Source organism: Staurois parvus, unplaced genomic scaffold (assembly GCF_062004578.1).
Source record: "Staurois parvus isolate SC_StPar_1 unplaced genomic scaffold, SC_StPar_1.0 ptg000117l, whole genome shotgun sequence".
Lineage (NCBI taxonomy): Eukaryota > Metazoa > Chordata > Amphibia > Anura > Ranidae > Staurois > Staurois parvus.
In genome coordinates, this window is record NW_028317913.1 from 1,816,590 (window position 1) to 1,835,879 (window position 19,290).

The window sequence follows — 19,290 nt, forward strand, 5'->3', positions numbered from 1 at the left end:
TTATAACAGAAACAAAGAAAAATGTGTTTTTTTTTCCAAATTTTTGGACTTTTTTTGTTATTTAGCAAAAAATAAAAACCCCAGCGGTGATTAAATACCACCAAAAGAAAGCTCTAGTTGTGTGAAGAAAATGATAAAATTTTAGTTTGGGTACAGTGTTGTATGACCGCGCAATTGTCATTCAAAGTGTGAGAGCGCTGAAACCTGAAAAATGGCCTGGGCAGGAAGGTGTAAAATTGCACAGTATTGAAACGGTTAAACATTTCTACATATAATATAGACTATAATGATCAATGCAGAAAGGCTACATACCATAATACCACTTCAAAAGCCAGGATGGATAGACATACAGTAGTGGATACACTATTGGGAATGCCACCATTGTATGTTAAGGCCACAGCAAAATTCAAGAGACAGGCTATTGTAGTCCACGTTGCATATACAGCTATTCCATTGTGTGCCTAGAAATCAAACCAAATATCTGTAATAGACTTTAGATAAATCAGTTATACACATCTTATGTCTTTTTTTCCCACAGAAAAACAGGAGTAAAACATTCAATAGTTGTTAGTAATGAAGAAAGAAGAATAAAATTAAAACTGTGATAGCTATTCAAGCCAATAAAAATGTTTCCAATATACCTAACATTGTGTACAGTTAATAACAGGCATTTGTGGGCAGTGAAAGGCTGACACCGAGTGAAGACATAGTTGAGGCAAAAACAGACAGGCAGCCCTGATCAGACTGCTAATGTGAAAGGACCCTAAGGGAACAAAAATAACAAAGTAATTATCAATTTGCCAAGTGACAAAGAAAAACAGATCAGAGTGTAAGGAACCAGTGTCAATGGTACAAGCTCCAAACTTTTTATGCTAAATTCTAATTTTATAGTTTTTTCCCCCTAGGGCTGCATTGTCTATAAATCCACTAGCTGCAGAGTTTTAGGAATTTTTTGTGAAATTTTTACTTTTTAAAGTTATGTGGGCATGTGTTAGGAAGTATGTATGTGGTTGTGTTGAGAATTTTTTTAAATGACTATTGGAAGTGTAAAGAGTACCTTGACAAATTGTGCTGTATGAATAAAATGACAATAAAGTATTATCTGTTATCTATTTATTATCTATTATCCATAGTGTAGAAAATGTATGCTGATCTTCACCGAGAAGAAGCACATCCTAAGGAGCAGCTGAGGGAGAGGATCAGAGTTTAGCTAGAATAATTATCTGGCCAATTCTGCCTGAACAAAAGTCCACCTAAGCATCTCTTGCTGACACAATGACTAGAGCCTGGCCATGTTGTCACATATTCAGCTATCTTGGGAGCCCAAATGCATTGTTTTCTGTAGGACAAGTATTGCACTTTTCCGTTATTGTATGTAGATAGGATGGTGTGTATGGTGGAGGACTTTGATATAGGTTGGCTTCAGAATCATTTGGAAACAGTGGGAAGAATGCTGGGTCTAACTACCCAAACTATTGCATCGCTGTAGCTGACACATAAAGTACAGAAAGGAAAGTCCCTATACAATCCCCATGTAAGGAATACACGCCTTGCGAAAAGTGCACCATCACATCGATGATGTTTTGATAGCAATAACAGGAAAAATAATGGGAAATCCAAAATTTTATAGTTGTCTCCAGAACACGGTTAGAGGGCTAATCTTTCACTGGGGACACCAGTTCTGGGTACAGCTGTCTGGGGAATTTCTCTTCATTTGCATAGATTTTCCTCTACTTCCTGTTTCATCTTCCCAACAAGAATTTAAAGAAAATATTCCCTACACATGCTGAACGGGTTAAATGCATAGGTAGTATGCTCAGATTGGAATGTTCATCTACCAACACAGAAAATTAGAAAAGATCTGGGGCCTCTGGCTGGATACCCCGGAGTCTTAGTCCTACTGACCTTATTTATTAATACTGTAGGCCTTTATTGTGAGCGAGGCTGTATGTCCTAGTTTTTCTTTTATTGTTGAAATGTCCTCTGATTATTATTATACAGGATTTATATAGCGCCAACGGTTTGCTCAGTGCTTTACATTATAGTGGGAGACAATACAGTAACAATACAGTTTAATACAAGAGGGATTTGAGGGCCCTGCTCCTTGGAGCTTACAATCTAGGAGGGCGGGGTGAATGGTACAGTAGGTAGTCACTGTGGGGGATGGAGTGGTTGGAAGAGTAAAGGATTCCAGAATTAGAATAGGGCGGGATAGGCTTACCTGTAGAGAAAGGTTTTCAGTGATCGGCGAAAGGCAAGTAGAGTAGGTCATAATCTGATAGATAGGGGTAGGGAGTTCCAGAGGATGGGTGACGCCCTGGAGAAGTCTTGGAGATGAGCATGGGAGGAGGAGATGAGGGAGCTAGAGAGTAAGAGGTCTTCCGAGGAGCGGAGTGTACGGTTTGGGTGATATTTAGAGATAAGATCGGTTATGTAAGTTGATTATTGCCATGATACTGATAGAAACTTTGCTTGTGTAATTTCATGTGTACTAATTGTGCTGGATTGGTGTTATTATGTTATTGCTTTCTTTAACTTATTTTCTCAATAAAATTTTTGAGAAAAAAAAAAGATATTAAAGAAAAGCTTACCAACGGGACACAGGCAGAAAAAAACAGACAAGGGTTTTAACCCTTCTGTAAACTATTCAAAACTGAACTTTGGGTATATACAGTATACACGTTATTAACCACTTCCTGTCTGCCTATTTGCACATAGAGGGAGGATGGGAAGCTTTGCTGATGCGGGCTAGAGTACCTGTATGTCAGCCTGCATTGGCGGCTCCTGTGCAGCTCACAGAGCACGCACCCCAGAGCCCAGTGATCACTATATCACTCTGACACAGCAGATCACATTACTGCTGTGTCCAGGCAATCACACCGCCATATGCCATAACAGCACCCTGATCACTGCCATACGCCATACCAGTGCCATGATCACCGCCATACACCATACCAGCACCCTGATCACCGCAAACCCCATACAAGCATCCTGATCACCACCATACCCCATATCAGCATCCTGATTACCTTCATTATCCATGCCAGCGTTCTGATCACTGCCATTCTCCATACCAGCGTTCTGATCACTGCCATACTCCATACCAGCGTTCTGGTTTCGGCCATACCCTATACTAACATCCCGATCACCACCATACCAGCATCCTGATCACCCCCAAACCCAATACCAGCATCCTGACTACTGCCATACCAGTGTCCTGTTCACCGCCATACCTCATGCTAATGTCCTGATCACTGCCATACCTCATACCAGCGTTCTGATCACTGCCATATGCCATACTAGCGTCTGGGATTTTAGGGTCTCAACTGATCAATTTTTCAAACATATATCCCATAGTTTGTAGACTCTATAGCTTTCCCACAGGCTAACTCATATACACTGATTTGGGTTATTTTTACCCCAAAAATGTAGCAGAATATATATTGGCCTAAATTTATAAAGAAAAATTATTTATTTGCAAAATGTTATAACAAAAACTAAGCAAAAGAAAAAAGGATTTTTTTTCAAAATGTTTGGTATTTTTTCATTTACATAGCAAAAAATAAAAAACCCAGTGGTGATCAAATATCACCAAAAGAAACTTTATCTGTCTCAAAAAAAGGATAAAAATGTCATATGGGTACAGTGTTGCATGACTGAGTAATTGTCACTCAAAGTGTGATAGTGCTTAAAGCAGAAAATTGGCCTGGACTGGAAGGGGGAGAAAGCGTCTGGACCTGAAGTGATTAATATCAATGTGACTTACAAAAATGCGAATAAGCCATAAATCCACTCTCTGCTGCCTGAAAAACCAGTCTCCATTAAGGTATAGAGCTCGGTAGGAAATAAAAAGCACAATGTAGTTGGTTAAAACAATGGCTCCTAGAAAGACCAGTGCAGGAATCAAGAACCTGAAATATGTAAAAGAAAAAAATTGTATTATTACATGCGCACTTCATATTCAGGACATTTGTGTGTAAGAACATTGCTACAAAGCCTATAGGCAGGGTCAGATTTATATCACTGGAGCCTGTTAGCACACAACCTTTGATGCCCAAAAGAACCCCTCTCTGCTAGGATTGCCCATTTTACACATTTTTGTTTTACTGGTACTTACTCAGCCTAGAATAGTGTGACTATGCAAATAGGTTTATCAGGGCTTGAAATTTTCACTCGCCTGCTCGCCAATGGCGAGTGGAAATTATGGTAGGGGCGAGTGTGTCCCCCAGGGCCGTCTTGCTGAGCAGGCTCGGAGCTCAGGCCAGATCTGTCATTGGCACCGGGAGCCGTTAGACTGCTCAATAGCTGAGCGCAGTGAAAGCAAAGGAAGGAGTGTGTGCTGTGCTCTTTGCCTCCCCCTAGAGTGCAGTACCCGACTCTGCGGCTCTGTGAGTGAACAATGAAGTACTGCAACTTTTTAGGGTGTGTGCGTGTGTGTACGTGTATATGTGTGTGTGTTTGTGTATGCATGTACATGTGTCTGTGTGTATGTACATGTACAGTGTGTGTGTGTACATGTGTCTGTGTGTGTATGTACATGTGTTTGTGTGTATGTACGTACATGTGTCTGTGTATGTATGTACATGTGTCTGTGTGTATGTACATGTGTCTGTACGTGTGTATTTCTGTGTATGTACATGTATCTGTATGTGTGTGTGTGTATATGTGTGTGTACATGTTTCTGTGTGTGTATGTGTGTGATGTACATGTCTGTGTGTGTACAGGTGTCTCTGTTTGTGTTTGTTGGTGGCGAGTAACTCTTAAGGCCTGGCTAGTAGCTCAGGACTTGAAATTTTAAGCCGTGGGTTTATGTAAGATTATTTTTACTAATGATTAAGGAAACTTGATATGTAGCCAATAACAGTATATGGGTAAAGTGGTCTCTTGTGCATATACAGACCACAGCTCTTTAGGACCACAAGCCCAGGAACTGATCAGTTCAGCTCTTGAGCTTAAGGCAGAATTAAACTTCTGCATACAAACGTGCACTTGATGGCAGACATACCAGCTAAAAAATCCCTTCCAGTGTTGTGTCTTTGCTGTCATGGGCACTTCTATCTTCTCTTGGTTTCCTTCTGGGTTCAGACTCTTCAGCTGCTTGATTAGCTGGGCTGTGATGATGTTCCTTCCTGCACATGTGCACGGGAGTCACATCATCATGACATAGAGGGATTACCGAAAATTTACTTTGAGCTGCGCATGTGCGGTATAGTGTACATTAATGCTGACAGGCAGGGAGAAGAGTTTATGACAGAAGATACCACTAGAGTTTCTTCTGTCATTCTTTTTGTTCTATTTTTTGATTTTCCCCCGTAACATAGTTTTATTACCTGTTGATCCTGTTAGTGATCTAATGTTTTTAAACTTCCTAAGGTCTCACGCATACTGCTGCTCCTAAAACGTGTGTTTAGGAGATTTTGGCGTTTTTTTGTCAAAGCCCCTGAACTCAGCTCAATAAAAGCATATGTGTCCATGCACATATAGGCTTTTATCAGAGTTTAGCAGCAGCAGACTTTAGGGGCAGTTAAACGTCCCTCTCCTGAACACAGAAGAATCGCGTTCAGGAGAGGAGCATTTTGGCCAAAAATTGGCAAATGCAGCAAAAATCGCTAGAAGCGTTTAGCACTTGGGTGTTTATTCATTTTAATGGCAAGTACTCTGGCTAGAGATGAGCGAATCGAACTAGGCGAAGTGGAATTCGTTTCGAATATTAGGAAAATTTCGATTCGCGACGAATCCGAAAATTAGCAGACTTCGGATGCGCGAATCGAAATTTTTCCTAAAATGGCGGCAACATGTGCGGCGACGGAGCGGGGATGTCTGGGAAGGCGCGCAGACAAGGCGCGCTGACCCATAATGCATTCATTCATGACATGTGATCGCATTAGCCAATCAGCAGCCAGCCAGCCAGCACTGTGTAATGGTCGAGCTATAAATGGCGGCCATTTTAGAATTCTCCATTTGCCTCCAGTCATTCAAGAGAGGCAGACCTGGCTGTATTGAGGGAGAGAGTTAGGGACACAGAAACGTTACTTAGGGACACAGAAACGTTACTTAGGGCCACAGAAACGTTACTTAGGGCCACAGAAACGTTACTTAGGGCCACAGAATCGTTACTTAGGGCCACAGAAACGTTACTTAGGGCCACAGAAACGTTACTTAGGGCCACAGAATCGTTACTTAGGGCCACAGAAACGTTACTTAGGGCCACAGAAACGTTACTTAGGGCCACAGAAATGTTACTTAGGGCCACAGAATTGTTACTCAGGGACAGACACAGAATTGTTACTGAGGGACAGACACAGAATTGTTACTCAGGGACAGACACAGAATTGTTACTCAGGGACAGACACAGAATTGTTACTCAGGGACAGACACAGAATTGTTACTGAGGGACACAGAACCGTTACTTAGGGCCACAGAAACGTTACTTAGGGACACAGAATTGTTACTCAGGGACAGACACAGAATTGTTACTGAGGGACACAGAATTGTTACTGAGGGACACAGAATTGTTACTCAGGGACAGACACAGAATTGTTACTCAGGGACAGACACAGAATTGTTACTGAGGGACACAGAATTGTTACTCAGGGACAGACACAGAATTGTTACTGAGGGACACAGAATTGTTACTGAGGGACACAGAATTGTTACTCAGGGACAGACACAGAATTGTTACTCAGGGACAGACACAGAATTGTTACTCAGGGACAGACACAGAATTGTTACTGAGGGACACAGAATTGTTACTGAGGGACACAGAATTGTTACTCAGGGACAGACACAGAATTGTTACTCAGGGACACAGAATTGTTACCGAGGGACACAGAATTGTTACTGAGGGACACAGAATTGTTACTGAGGGACACAGAATTGTTACTCAGGGACAGACACAGAATTGTTACTGAGGGACACAGAATTGTTACTGAGGGACACAGAATTGTTACTTAGGGACAGACACAGAATTGTTACTCAGGGACAGACACAGAATTGTTACTCAGGGACAGACACAGAATTGTTACTGAGGGACACAGAATTGTTACTGAGGGACACAGAATTGTTACTGAGGGACACAGAATTGTTACTCAGGGACACAGAATTGTTACTCAGGGACAGACACAGAATTGTTACTCAGGGACACAGAATTGTTACTCAGGGACACAGAATCGTTGAATTAAAGAGTATGTCAGACAACATGCAGAGGAGTGGCAGAGGAGGAAATGTTTTAGGAGCGAGCAGACGTGGCAGCAGAGGAAGGGGTCGAGGCAGCACTAGTCGCAGCCAGAGGCCAGTGCTCCCGGTGTCATCCAGCGGTCGTGTCTCCACCGACAACCCTGCCGTCATCAATTGGTTGGCTCGGTCGTCTTCCTCTTCCCAGGTCACCTCTGACACCTACAGCCAACGGTCGGTGGGTACGTCAGACACAACCGTTAGTTGGCATGGCCCGGGAGCAAGCCCACTGAAATCACGTGTCCTCTACCTGCCCCTGTCCTTTGGTGTTCCCTCACCAAGCGAAGTATCGCATGCTGTGGGCTCAGCCCCACTGTACAGTGAGGAAGAGCTAACGAATCCGAAAATTAGCAGACTTCGGATGCGCGAATCGAAATTTTTCCTAAAATGGCGGCAACATGTGCGGCGACGGAGCGGGGATGTCTGGGAAGGCGCGCAGACAAGGCGCGCTGACCCATAATGCATTCATTCATGACATGTGATCGCATTAGCCAATCAGCAGCCAGCCAGCCAGCACTGTGTAATGGTCGAGCTATAAATGGCGGCCATTTTAGAATTCTCCATTTGCCTCCAGTCATTCAAGAGAGGCAGACCTGGCTGTATTGAGGGAGAGAGTTAGGGACACAGAAACGTTACTTAGGGACACAGAAACGTTACTTAGGGCCACAGAAACGTTACTTAGGGCCACAGAAACGTTACTTAGGGCCACAGAATCGTTACTTAGGGCCACAGAAACGTTACTTAGGGCCACAGAAACGTTACTTAGGGCCACAGAATCGTTACTTAGGGCCACAGAAACGTTACTTAGGGCCACAGAAACGTTACTTAGGGCCACAGAAATGTTACTTAGGGCCACAGAATTGTTACTTAGGGACAGACACAGAATTGTTACTGAGGGACACAGAATTGTTACTGAGGGACACAGAACCGTTACTTAGGGCCACAGAAACGTTACTTAGGGACACAGAATTGTTACTCAGGGACAGACACAGAATTGTTACTGAGGGACACAGAATTGTTACTGAGGGACACAGAACCGTTACTTAGGGCCACAGAAACGTTACTTAGGGACACAGAATTGTTACTCAGGGACAGACACAGAATTGTTACTGAGGGACACAGAATTGTTACTGAGGGACACAGAATTGTTACTCAGGGACAGACACAGAATTGTTACTCAGGGACAGACACAGAATTGTTACTCAGGGACAGACACAGAATTGTTACTGAGGGACACAGAACCGTTACTTAGGGCCACAGAAACGTTACTTAGGGACACAGAATTGTTACTCAGGGACAGACACAGAATTGTTACTGAGGGACACAGAATTGTTACTGAGGGACACAGAATTGTTACTCAGGGACAGACACAGAATTGTTACTCAGGGACAGACACAGAATTGTTACTGAGGGACACAGAATTGTTACTGAGGGACACAGAATTGTTACTGAGGGACACAGAATTGTTACTCAGGGACAGACACAGAATTGTTACTCAGGGACAGACACAGAATTGTTACTCAGGGACAGACACAGAATTGTTACTGAGGGACACAGAATTGTTACTGAGGGACACAGAATTGTTACTCAGGGACAGACACAGAATTGTTACTCAGGGACAGACACAGAATTGTTACTCAGGGACAGACACAGAATTGTTACTCAGGGACAGACACAGAATTGTTACTGAGGGACACAGAACCGTTACTTAGGGCCACAGAAACGTTACTTAGGGACACAGAAACGTTACTTAGGGCCACAGAAACGTTACTTAGGGCCACAGAAATGTTACTTAGGGCCACAGAATTGTTACTTAGGGACAGACACAGAATTGTTACTGAGGGACACAGAATTGTTACTGAGGGACACAGAACCGTTACTTAGGGCCACAGAAACGTTACTTAGGGACACAGAATTGTTACTCAGGGACAGACACAGAATTGTTACTGAGGGACACAGAATTGTTACTGAGGGACACAGAACCGTTACTTAGGGCCACAGAAACGTTACTTAGGGACACAGAATTGTTACTCAGGGACAGACACAGAATTGTTACTGAGGGACACAGAATTGTTACTCAGGGACAGACACAGAATTGTTACTGAGGGACAGACACAGAATTGTTACTCAGGGACAGACACAGAATTGTTACTCAGGGACAGACACAGAATTGTTACTCAGGGACAGACACAGAATTGTTACTGAGGGACACAGAACCGTTACTTAGGGCCACAGAAACGTTACTTAGGGACACAGAATTGTTACTCAGGGACAGACACAGAATTGTTACTGAGGGACACAGAATTGTTACTGAGGGACACAGAATTGTTACTCAGGGACAGACACAGAATTGTTACTCAGGGACAGACACAGAATTGTTACTGAGGGACACAGAATTGTTACTCAGGGACAGACACAGAATTGTTACTGAGGGACACAGAATTGTTACTGAGGGACACAGAATTGTTACTCAGGGACAGACACAGAATTGTTACTCAGGGACAGACACAGAATTGTTACTCAGGGACAGACACAGAATTGTTACTGAGGGACACAGAATTGTTACTGAGGGACACAGAATTGTTACTCAGGGACAGACACAGAATTGTTACTCAGGGACACAGAATTGTTACCGAGGGACACAGAATTGTTACTGAGGGACACAGAATTGTTACTGAGGGACACAGAATTGTTACTCAGGGACAGACACAGAATTGTTACTGAGGGACACAGAATTGTTACTGAGGGACACAGAATTGTTACTTAGGGACAGACACAGAATTGTTACTCAGGGACAGACACAGAATTGTTACTCAGGGACAGACACAGAATTGTTACTGAGGGACACAGAATTGTTACTGAGGGACACAGAATTGTTACTGAGGGACACAGAATTGTTACTCAGGGACACAGAATTGTTACTCAGGGACAGACACAGAATTGTTACTCAGGGACACAGAATTGTTACTCAGGGACACAGAATCGTTGAATTAAAGAGTATGTCAGACAACATGCAGAGGAGTGGCAGAGGAGGAAATGTTTTAGGAGCGAGCAGACGTGGCAGCAGAGGAAGGGGTCGAGGCAGCACTAGTCGCAGCCAGAGGCCAGTGCTCCCGGTGTCATCCAGCGGTCGTGTCTCCACCGACAACCCTGCCGTCATCAATTGGTTGGCTCGGTCGTCTTCCTCTTCCCAGGTCACCTCTGACACCTACAGCCAACGGTCGGTGGGTACGTCAGACACAACCGTTAGTTGGCATGGCCCGGGAGCAAGCCCACTGAAATCACGTGTCCTCTACCTGCCCCTGTCCTTTGGTGTTCCCTCACCAAGCGAAGTATCGCATGCTGTGGGCTCAGCCCCACTGTACAGTGAGGAAGAGCTAACGAATCCGAAAATTAGCAGACTTCGGATGCGCGAATCGAAATTTTTCCTAAAATGGCGGCAACATGTGCGGCGACGGAGCGGGGATGTCTGGGAAGGCGCGCAGACAAGGCGCGCTGACCCATAATGCATTCATTCATGACATGTGATCGCATTAGCCAATCAGCAGCCAGCCAGCCAGCACTGTGTAATGGTCGAGCTATAAATGGCGGCCATTTTAGAATTCTCCATTTGCCTCCAGTCATTCAAGAGAGGCAGACCTGGCTGTATTGAGGGAGAGAGTTAGGGACACAGAAACGTTACTTAGGGACACAGAAACGTTACTTAGGGCCACAGAAACGTTACTTAGGGCCACAGAAACGTTACTTAGGGCCACAGAATCGTTACTTAGGGCCACAGAAACGTTACTTAGGGCCACAGAAACGTTACTTAGGGCCACAGAATCGTTACTTAGGGCCACAGAAACGTTACTTAGGGCCACAGAAACGTTACTTAGGGCCACAGAAATGTTACTTAGGGCCACAGAATTGTTACTTAGGGACAGACACAGAATTGTTACTGAGGGACACAGAATTGTTACTGAGGGACACAGAACCGTTACTTAGGGCCACAGAAACGTTACTTAGGGACACAGAATTGTTACTCAGGGACAGACACAGAATTGTTACTGAGGGACACAGAATTGTTACTGAGGGACACAGAACCGTTACTTAGGGCCACAGAAACGTTACTTAGGGACACAGAATTGTTACTCAGGGACAGACACAGAATTGTTACTGAGGGACACAGAATTGTTACTGAGGGACACAGAATTGTTACTCAGGGACAGACACAGAATTGTTACTCAGGGACAGACACAGAATTGTTACTCAGGGACAGACACAGAATTGTTACTGAGGGACACAGAACCGTTACTTAGGGCCACAGAAACGTTACTTAGGGACACAGAATTGTTACTCAGGGACAGACACAGAATTGTTACTGAGGGACACAGAATTGTTACTGAGGGACACAGAATTGTTACTCAGGGACAGACACAGAATTGTTACTCAGGGACAGACACAGAATTGTTACTGAGGGACACAGAATTGTTACTGAGGGACACAGAATTGTTACTGAGGGACACAGAATTGTTACTCAGGGACAGACACAGAATTGTTACTCAGGGACAGACACAGAATTGTTACTCAGGGACAGACACAGAATTGTTACTGAGGGACACAGAATTGTTACTGAGGGACACAGAATTGTTACTCAGGGACAGACACAGAATTGTTACTCAGGGACAGACACAGAATTGTTACTCAGGGACAGACACAGAATTGTTACTCAGGGACAGACACAGAATTGTTACTGAGGGACACAGAACCGTTACTTAGGGCCACAGAAACGTTACTTAGGGCCACAGAAACGTTACTTAGGGCCACAGAAACGTTACTTAGGGCCACAGAAATGTTACTTAGGGCCACAGAATTGTTACTTAGGGACAGACACAGAATTGTTACTGAGGGACACAGAATTGTTACTGAGGGACACAGAACCGTTACTTAGGGCCACAGAAACGTTACTTAGGGACACAGAATTGTTACTCAGGGACAGACACAGAATTGTTACTGAGGGACACAGAATTGTTACTGAGGGACACAGAACCGTTACTTAGGGCCACAGAAACGTTACTTAGGGACACAGAATTGTTACTCAGGGACAGACACAGAATTGTTACTGAGGGACACAGAATTGTTACTCAGGGACAGACACAGAATTGTTACTGAGGGACAGACACAGAATTGTTACTCAGGGACAGACACAGAATTGTTACTCAGGGACAGACACAGAATTGTTACTGAGGGACACAGAACCGTTACTTAGGGCCACAGAAACGTTACTTAGGGACACAGAATTGTTACTCAGGGACAGACACAGAATTGTTACTGAGGGACACAGAATTGTTACTGAGGGACACAGAATTGTTACTCAGGGACAGACACAGAATTGTTACTCAGGGACAGACACAGAATTGTTACTGAGGGACACAGAATTGTTACTCAGGGACAGACACAGAATTGTTACTGAGGGACACAGAATTGTTACTCAGGGACAGACACAGAATTGTTACTCAGGGACAGATACAGAATTGTTACTCAGGGACAGACACAGAATTGTTACTCAGGGACAGACACAGAATTGTTACTGAGGGACACAGAATTGTTACTGAGGGACACAGAATTGTTACTCAGGGACAGACACAGAATTGTTACTCAGGGACACAGAATTGTTACCGAGGGACACAGAATTGTTACTGAGGGACACAGAATTGTTACTGAGGGACACAGAATTGTTACTCAGGGACAGACACAGAATTGTTACTGAGGGACACAGAATTGTTACTGAGGGACACAGAATTGTTACTTAGGGACAGACACAGAATTGTTACTCAGGGACAGACACAGAATTGTTACTCAGGGACAGACACAGAATTGTTACTGAGGGACACAGAATTGTTACTGAGGGACACAGAATTGTTACTGAGGGACACAGAATTGTTACTCAGGGACACAGAATTGTTACTCAGGGACAGACACAGAATTGTTACTCAGGGACACAGAATTGTTACTCAGGGACACAGAATCGTTGAATTAAAGAGTATGTCAGACAACATGCAGAGGAGTGGCAGAGGAGGAAATGTTTTAGGAGCGAGCAGACGTGGCAGCAGAGGAAGGGGTCGAGGCAGCACTAGTCGCAGCCAGAGGCCAGTGCTCCCGGTGTCATCCAGCGGTCGTGTCTCCACCGACAACCCTGCCGTCATCAATTGGTTGGCTCGGTCGTCTTCCTCTTCCCAGGTCACCTCTGACACCTACAGCCAACGGTCGGTGGGTACGTCAGACACAACCGTTAGTTGGCATGGCCCGGGAGCAAGCCCACTGAAATCACGTGTCCTCTACCTGCCCCTGTCCTTTGGTGTTCCCTCACCAAGCGAAGTATCGCATGCTGTGGGCTCAGCCCCACTGTACAGTGAGGAAGAGCTAACAGAGGGCGGTCAGGAACGGGGGGAGACATCCGCCTCTTCAGCAGCCAGGTGAAGAAGTAGTGGCGAGGAGAGTGGCTCGGTAGCCGGTCTAGAGACAGGTCTGTCTCCTGACCCACACGCAGCCGAGGGGGCTAGTAGTGACGCGGAGACCCTAATTGATGATGATGAGGCTGATCGCACTTGGCAGCCTCGTCGTCATCAGGCTATTGCTTCTGCATCATCAGGAGAAGAGGGTGGCAGCTTGGCAGCGAGCAAAACAGTCGGTGGGTTGCCCAGGAGGCAGCAGGGTCGCAGCAGTGTCAGTGGAGGCAAACGGCCACGGAGTAGAGCACCAGCTCCACTGCAGCCTACCACCACGGCCAGTAGTGGTGCCGGTGTGCACGGAGGAAGTAGCAGTCAGCCAGTGAGGAGTATCGGGGGCAAAGTTTCCTACTCGGCGGTGTGGCAATTTTTCGCCAAGCCGCCCGAGGAAGTAAACGTAGCCGTATGTCGACTATGTGGCCAGAAAGTCAAGCGTGGCCAGGGGGCCCATGTTGGGACTCATGGGTCCCTGTACGGCCTCCCATTGCTGCTGTCTCCATCGCCACACTCTGCCATGTGCCACTTTCAGGTCTCCTCACACTGCTGGTGTGTTCCATTTTTTGTCATAGGGTGCTGGCAGATTACGGGCCTCCCATTGATGCTGCCAGGCCCGTAATCTGCCATGGGCCCCAGTACCGCCTCCTCATGCTGCTGCCAGGTCCACAGTCTCTCATGGGTCCCTGTACGGCCTCTCATTGCTGCTGTCTCCATTGCCACACTCTGCCATGTGCCACTTTCAGGTCTCCTCACACTGCTGGTGTGTTCCATTTTTTGTCATAGGGTGCTGGCAGATTACGGGCCTCCTATTGATGCTGCCAGGCCCGTAATCTGCCATGGGCCCCCGTACCGACTCCTCATGCTGTGACGTTGCAACAAGGTGGAATTCAACCCTACATATGTTAGACCGCCTTTACGAACAGCGAAAGGCCATCACAGATTTCCTGATGTTACAAGCGGATAAAGGTACTCCCTGTGTAACTTAGATGTCAGCCATTGGCAGCTCATGCGTGACACCTGCCGCTTGCTCAGGCCCTTTGAGGAGGCCACGCTATTCGTGAGTCGGCAGGACTATGGGATGAACGACGTCATTCCTCTGTTGCACGTCCTGGAACAAATGCAGTTAACAATGGCTGGTCAGGGTGCGGTAGACGTGGCGCACAGATCTCAACGCCACATGACCCCTGTGGGGGCAGGACAGGAAGAAGAGGAGGAGGTAGAGGAGGACATTGGTGCTCAGGAATTATTGAGTGAAATGGGTGGTTTTTCCACTCAGCGGACAGGAGTGGAGGAGCAGGAGCATCTGGTAGAGGAGGAGGAGACAGAGGACCCAGACGCACCGTGGCAGTATGCTGTGGAGATGGAGGCAGGGAGTCCCTCGCATTCCTTGGCACAAATGGCCCATAGCATGCTCGGTTGCTTGCGTAGCGACAGCCGAATAATAACCATCAGACAGAGGGACGACTTTTGGCTGTCCACCTTGTTGGACCCTCGCTACCGTTCAAAAATGGTGGCCTTTTTCACACCTGCTGAGAGGGAGGCCAAAATAAAGTACTATAAAAACCACCTATATAGTCAGCTGGTCTCTGCCTTTGTGCGCCAACGTCCATCCTCAGACACTGTGGGCCCTGTGCGCTCGCGTTCCGCTGCCATGGCAGCAGGGGAGGGGTGGGGTGGTAGGAGCAGTGGCAGCTCCACCAGCAGCGGCTGTCTCAGTCTGCAGTCGATGATGAGTAGCTTTCTTCACCAGCGCAGTGAGGAAACTACTAACCAGCCGCAGCAGCAGCAGCATCAGGTGGACCTGGAGCAGGACCTCAAACAACAGGCTTGGGCCTACTTGGACAGCACCCTGCCAACCGAGGTAGACAATCCCCTTGACTACTGGGCAACGAAACTTGACCTTTGGCCCCAACTAGCTGAATTTGCCCTTGAAAGGCTGTCATGCCCGGCCAGTAGCGTGGCATCGGAGCGCGTGTTTAGTGCGGCAGGAGGTATTGTAACTCCGCGGAGGACACGACTGTCCACCCAAAGTGTGGAGAGACTCACGTTTGTGAAAATGAATCAGGCGTGGATTAGTCTGGATTTCAAACCACCAGTTCCTGACACAACTGACTAAATCCGCCATGAATCATGCCCCAAACATGTGCCACTTTCAGGTCTCCTCACACTGCTGGTGGGTTCCATTTTGTCATAGGGTGTTGGCAGATTACGGGCCTCCCATTGCTGCTGCCAGGCCCGTAATCTGCCATGGGCCCCTGTACCGCCTCCTCATGCTGCTGCCAGGTCCAGAGTGTGTCATGGGTCCCTGTACGGCCTCCCATTGCTGCTGTCTCCATCGCCACACTCTGCCATGTGCCACTTTCAGGTCTCCTCACACTGCTGGTGTGTTCCATTTTGTCATAGGGTGCTGGCAGATTACGGGCCTCCCATTGCTGCTGCCAGGCCCGTAATCTGCCATGGGCCCCTGTACCGCCTCCTAATGCTGCTGCCAGGTCCAGAGTGTGTCATAGGTCCCTGTACGGCCTCCCATTGCTGCTGTCTCCAACGCCACACTCTGCCATGTGCCACTTTCAGGTCTCCTCACACTGCTGGTGTGTTCCATTTTGTCAAAGGGTGCTGGCAGATTACGGGCCTCCCATTGCTGCTGCCAGGCCCGTAATCTGCCATGGGCCCCTGTACCGCCTCCTAATGCTGCTGCCAGGTCCAGAGTCTCTCATGGGTCCCTGTACGGCCTCCCATTGCTGCTGTCTCCATCGCCACACTCTGCCATGTGCCACTTTCAGGTCTCCTCACACTGCTGGTGGGTTCCATTTTTGTCATAGGGTGCTGTATGGCCTCCCATTGCTGCTGCCTCCACCGCCACACTGTGGCTCCACACTCTGGTTTTGGCCCCGTGACTGCCCAAATGAGTGAAGTGTGCGGTGATTCTAAGATCGACGGCACTCATCTGCATGTCATACTGACTGACAGTATTATTTCTCTTCCCCAGCAGACTCCAAGGGCATTTAAATTAAAGGTACAGTGTTCTGCACTAATATAAAGGCTCTCTGAAGCCTAGAAACACCCTTTTATAAGTTTAAATCGCAGCGAATATATTCGCATCGAATCGAATTTATTCCTCGAATTCGCCGAATCAGCCGAATCGAATTTTTGAATACTTCGCTCATCTCTAACTCTGGCCAATGAAATGAATAAACATCCAAGCATTTCACTGAGATCCCGAGAGTGACCCATTCTTTCACAAATGTTTGTATAAGCAGTCTGCATGTCTAGGTGCTTGATTTTATACACCTATGGCCATGGAGGTAAATCTAATGATTTGGAGAGGTGTCCCAATACTTTTGACAATATAGTGTGGACTTCAACCTCTTGCATTTAGGAGGAGTGGATCAGAGGTAGCTGGGTGTAAATGAACAGCAGAGTCCGTTTACTTCTGGTTGCCCATAGAGAAGAGTGTTAGCTTTGCAGATACTGAGAAGACACAGATATGTAATCCACTCGCTCTGCTCCGATTCAGCAGGGGATTAGCTCACAGATTCCCAGATTATTATTATTATACAGGATTTATATAGCGCCGACAGTTTGCTCAGTGCTTTACATTATGGAGGGAGACAGTACAGTAACAATACAGTTCAATACAAGAGGGATTAGAGGGCCCTGCTCCTTGGAGTTTACAATCTAGGAGGGAGGGAATAGTGGTACAAGAGGTAATTAACTGTGGGGGATGGAATGGTAGGAAGAGTAGGGGATTCCAGTATTAGCTGGGGTCGGGGTAGGCTTCCCTGAAGAGATGGGTTTTCAGAGTGCGCCTAAAAGAGAGCAGAGTAGGTGATAGCCTGATAGATTGGGGTAGGGAGTTCCAGAGGATGGGTGAAGCCCTTCAGAAATCCTGGAGACGAGGGAGGGCATGGGAGGAGGAGACAAGGGAGCTAGAGAGTAGGAGGTCTTGCGAGGAGCGGAGAATATGGTTTGGGTGGTATTTAGAGACAAGGTCGGTGATGTACTTAGGGGCAGTGTTATGAACGGCTTTATACATCAGTGTTATTGTTTTGAATTTTATCCGTTGGGCAATTGGAAGCCAGCAGAGGGATTGGCAGAGAGGGATGGCAGATACAGAGCGGCTAGTAAGGTGATTGCATCTGGCAGCAGCATTCATGATGGAGTGGAGTGGGGATAGCCTGCGATGAGGTAGGCCATTGAGGAGGGAGTTACAGTAGTCAAGGTGTGATCGCAACCAAATCTGCCCCATATGAAAGGGGCCTTGCACAAACAGATAAAATAAATCTCTATGTGCTGAAAAGTAAATACTTGTTTTACAGGCATACCTATTATAGTAAACAGTGCAATAGCCCAGAGTAATGCAGGCCATAGACGGGTCGTTTATCGGCAGAATTTTCGTCAGAGCGAAAAATCGGTCGATATTCACACCGTTAGTGGGGCAATGTCGTCGGACGATTCTCGCGGTTCTTCTCGTTTCTTTTTATCTGTCATGCTGGAAAATCTATGAAAAACGGCTGTTTTTCATAAGCATTGGTGGCAGCAACGACCGATTTTTCGTTTATCGGCCGACAATTCGGGCGATAAACGACCTGTCTATGGCCAGCATAACAAATTCAACTGCATCTCTTAAATATCTGAGCACCACTTACTAAAATCTAGTCGCTGTGAGTTACTACACCCGTCATCAATAAATTTGCCAATTCTTGTAATAAAACTTGAGTTTTAGTGATGACGTAACTTACTCTCGATCCCAGAGGAAGAGCCATCCTATATTCAGCACATTATTGAGTATCCACACAAAGTAAAAACAGACTGGAAACACATCTGGTTTTAAATACATCCAGCCCAGCTCACTCCTGTGGGGAACAGAAAAGTAGAAAATGTTATTTGGACAGAGTACGATATAATATCATCCTTGTTTCAGCAGCTTGTAACCATGCACAGTAGGGGTATATCCCGCATGGTCAATCATGTTTATTCTTGGACAAAATTATACCAATATTTATTAACTTCTACATTTCTGAAAATGGATTTTGCCTTCATTGTTACACTGACCCATATACTTTCTGAGTCACTGAGATGTACAATATGCAGATATGGAAAGCCTGCATACAGGACATGAGTTTAGACTTTTCAGACTTCACTGCCTACATGCATACTCATCTCTGACACACTACACTGAAAAAGCAGGATTAGGATGACTCATTCCGTTAAATGGCAGGTCACATTTTTATCATTACAAATTCAGTTTAAGGTTTGCAGAAAGTGTTGCAATCTGATTGTGTAATCTGCATAATCATTTTTAGATTTGCTAACAAAGGACTATCTAAACAGTGAAATCAATTTTTAGCTAATCAGGAAAGCACACTGCAGTTATTGGTAAATCTTGAACAAGCTATGTGTCTTATTATCTCATTGTACAGTGTTCTTTAGGTAATGCTATCTGATCAACCAGATCATATAGAAAGTAAAGGAATTGTTAAATAGGTATTAAACCCAAAAACAAAAATGTAATATATTGCAGTTTAAAAATCTTTAGATGTGGTAGTTGCATTTGTTTTCCTTTCCCCCA

General features: G+C 45.8%; 1 protein-coding gene across 1 annotated transcript in view; it reads right to left on the reverse strand.

The window, feature by feature from the left end:
* The window catches only part of LOC149467265 (uncharacterized), a 46,304-nt gene that overhangs the window by 8,472 nt on the left and 18,542 nt on the right, over positions 1 to 19,290 (reverse strand). Inside the window, exons 4-6 of the mRNA XM_089672009.1 lie at positions 18,461 to 18,574; positions 3,767 to 3,911; positions 313 to 461 (exon numbers count right to left, since the gene is read on the reverse strand). Of these exons, the coding sequence (XP_089528135.1) occupies positions 313 to 461; positions 3,767 to 3,911; positions 18,461 to 18,574 (408 nt within the window). The remainder of the gene's footprint in view (positions 1 to 312; positions 462 to 3,766; positions 3,912 to 18,460; positions 18,575 to 19,290) is intronic.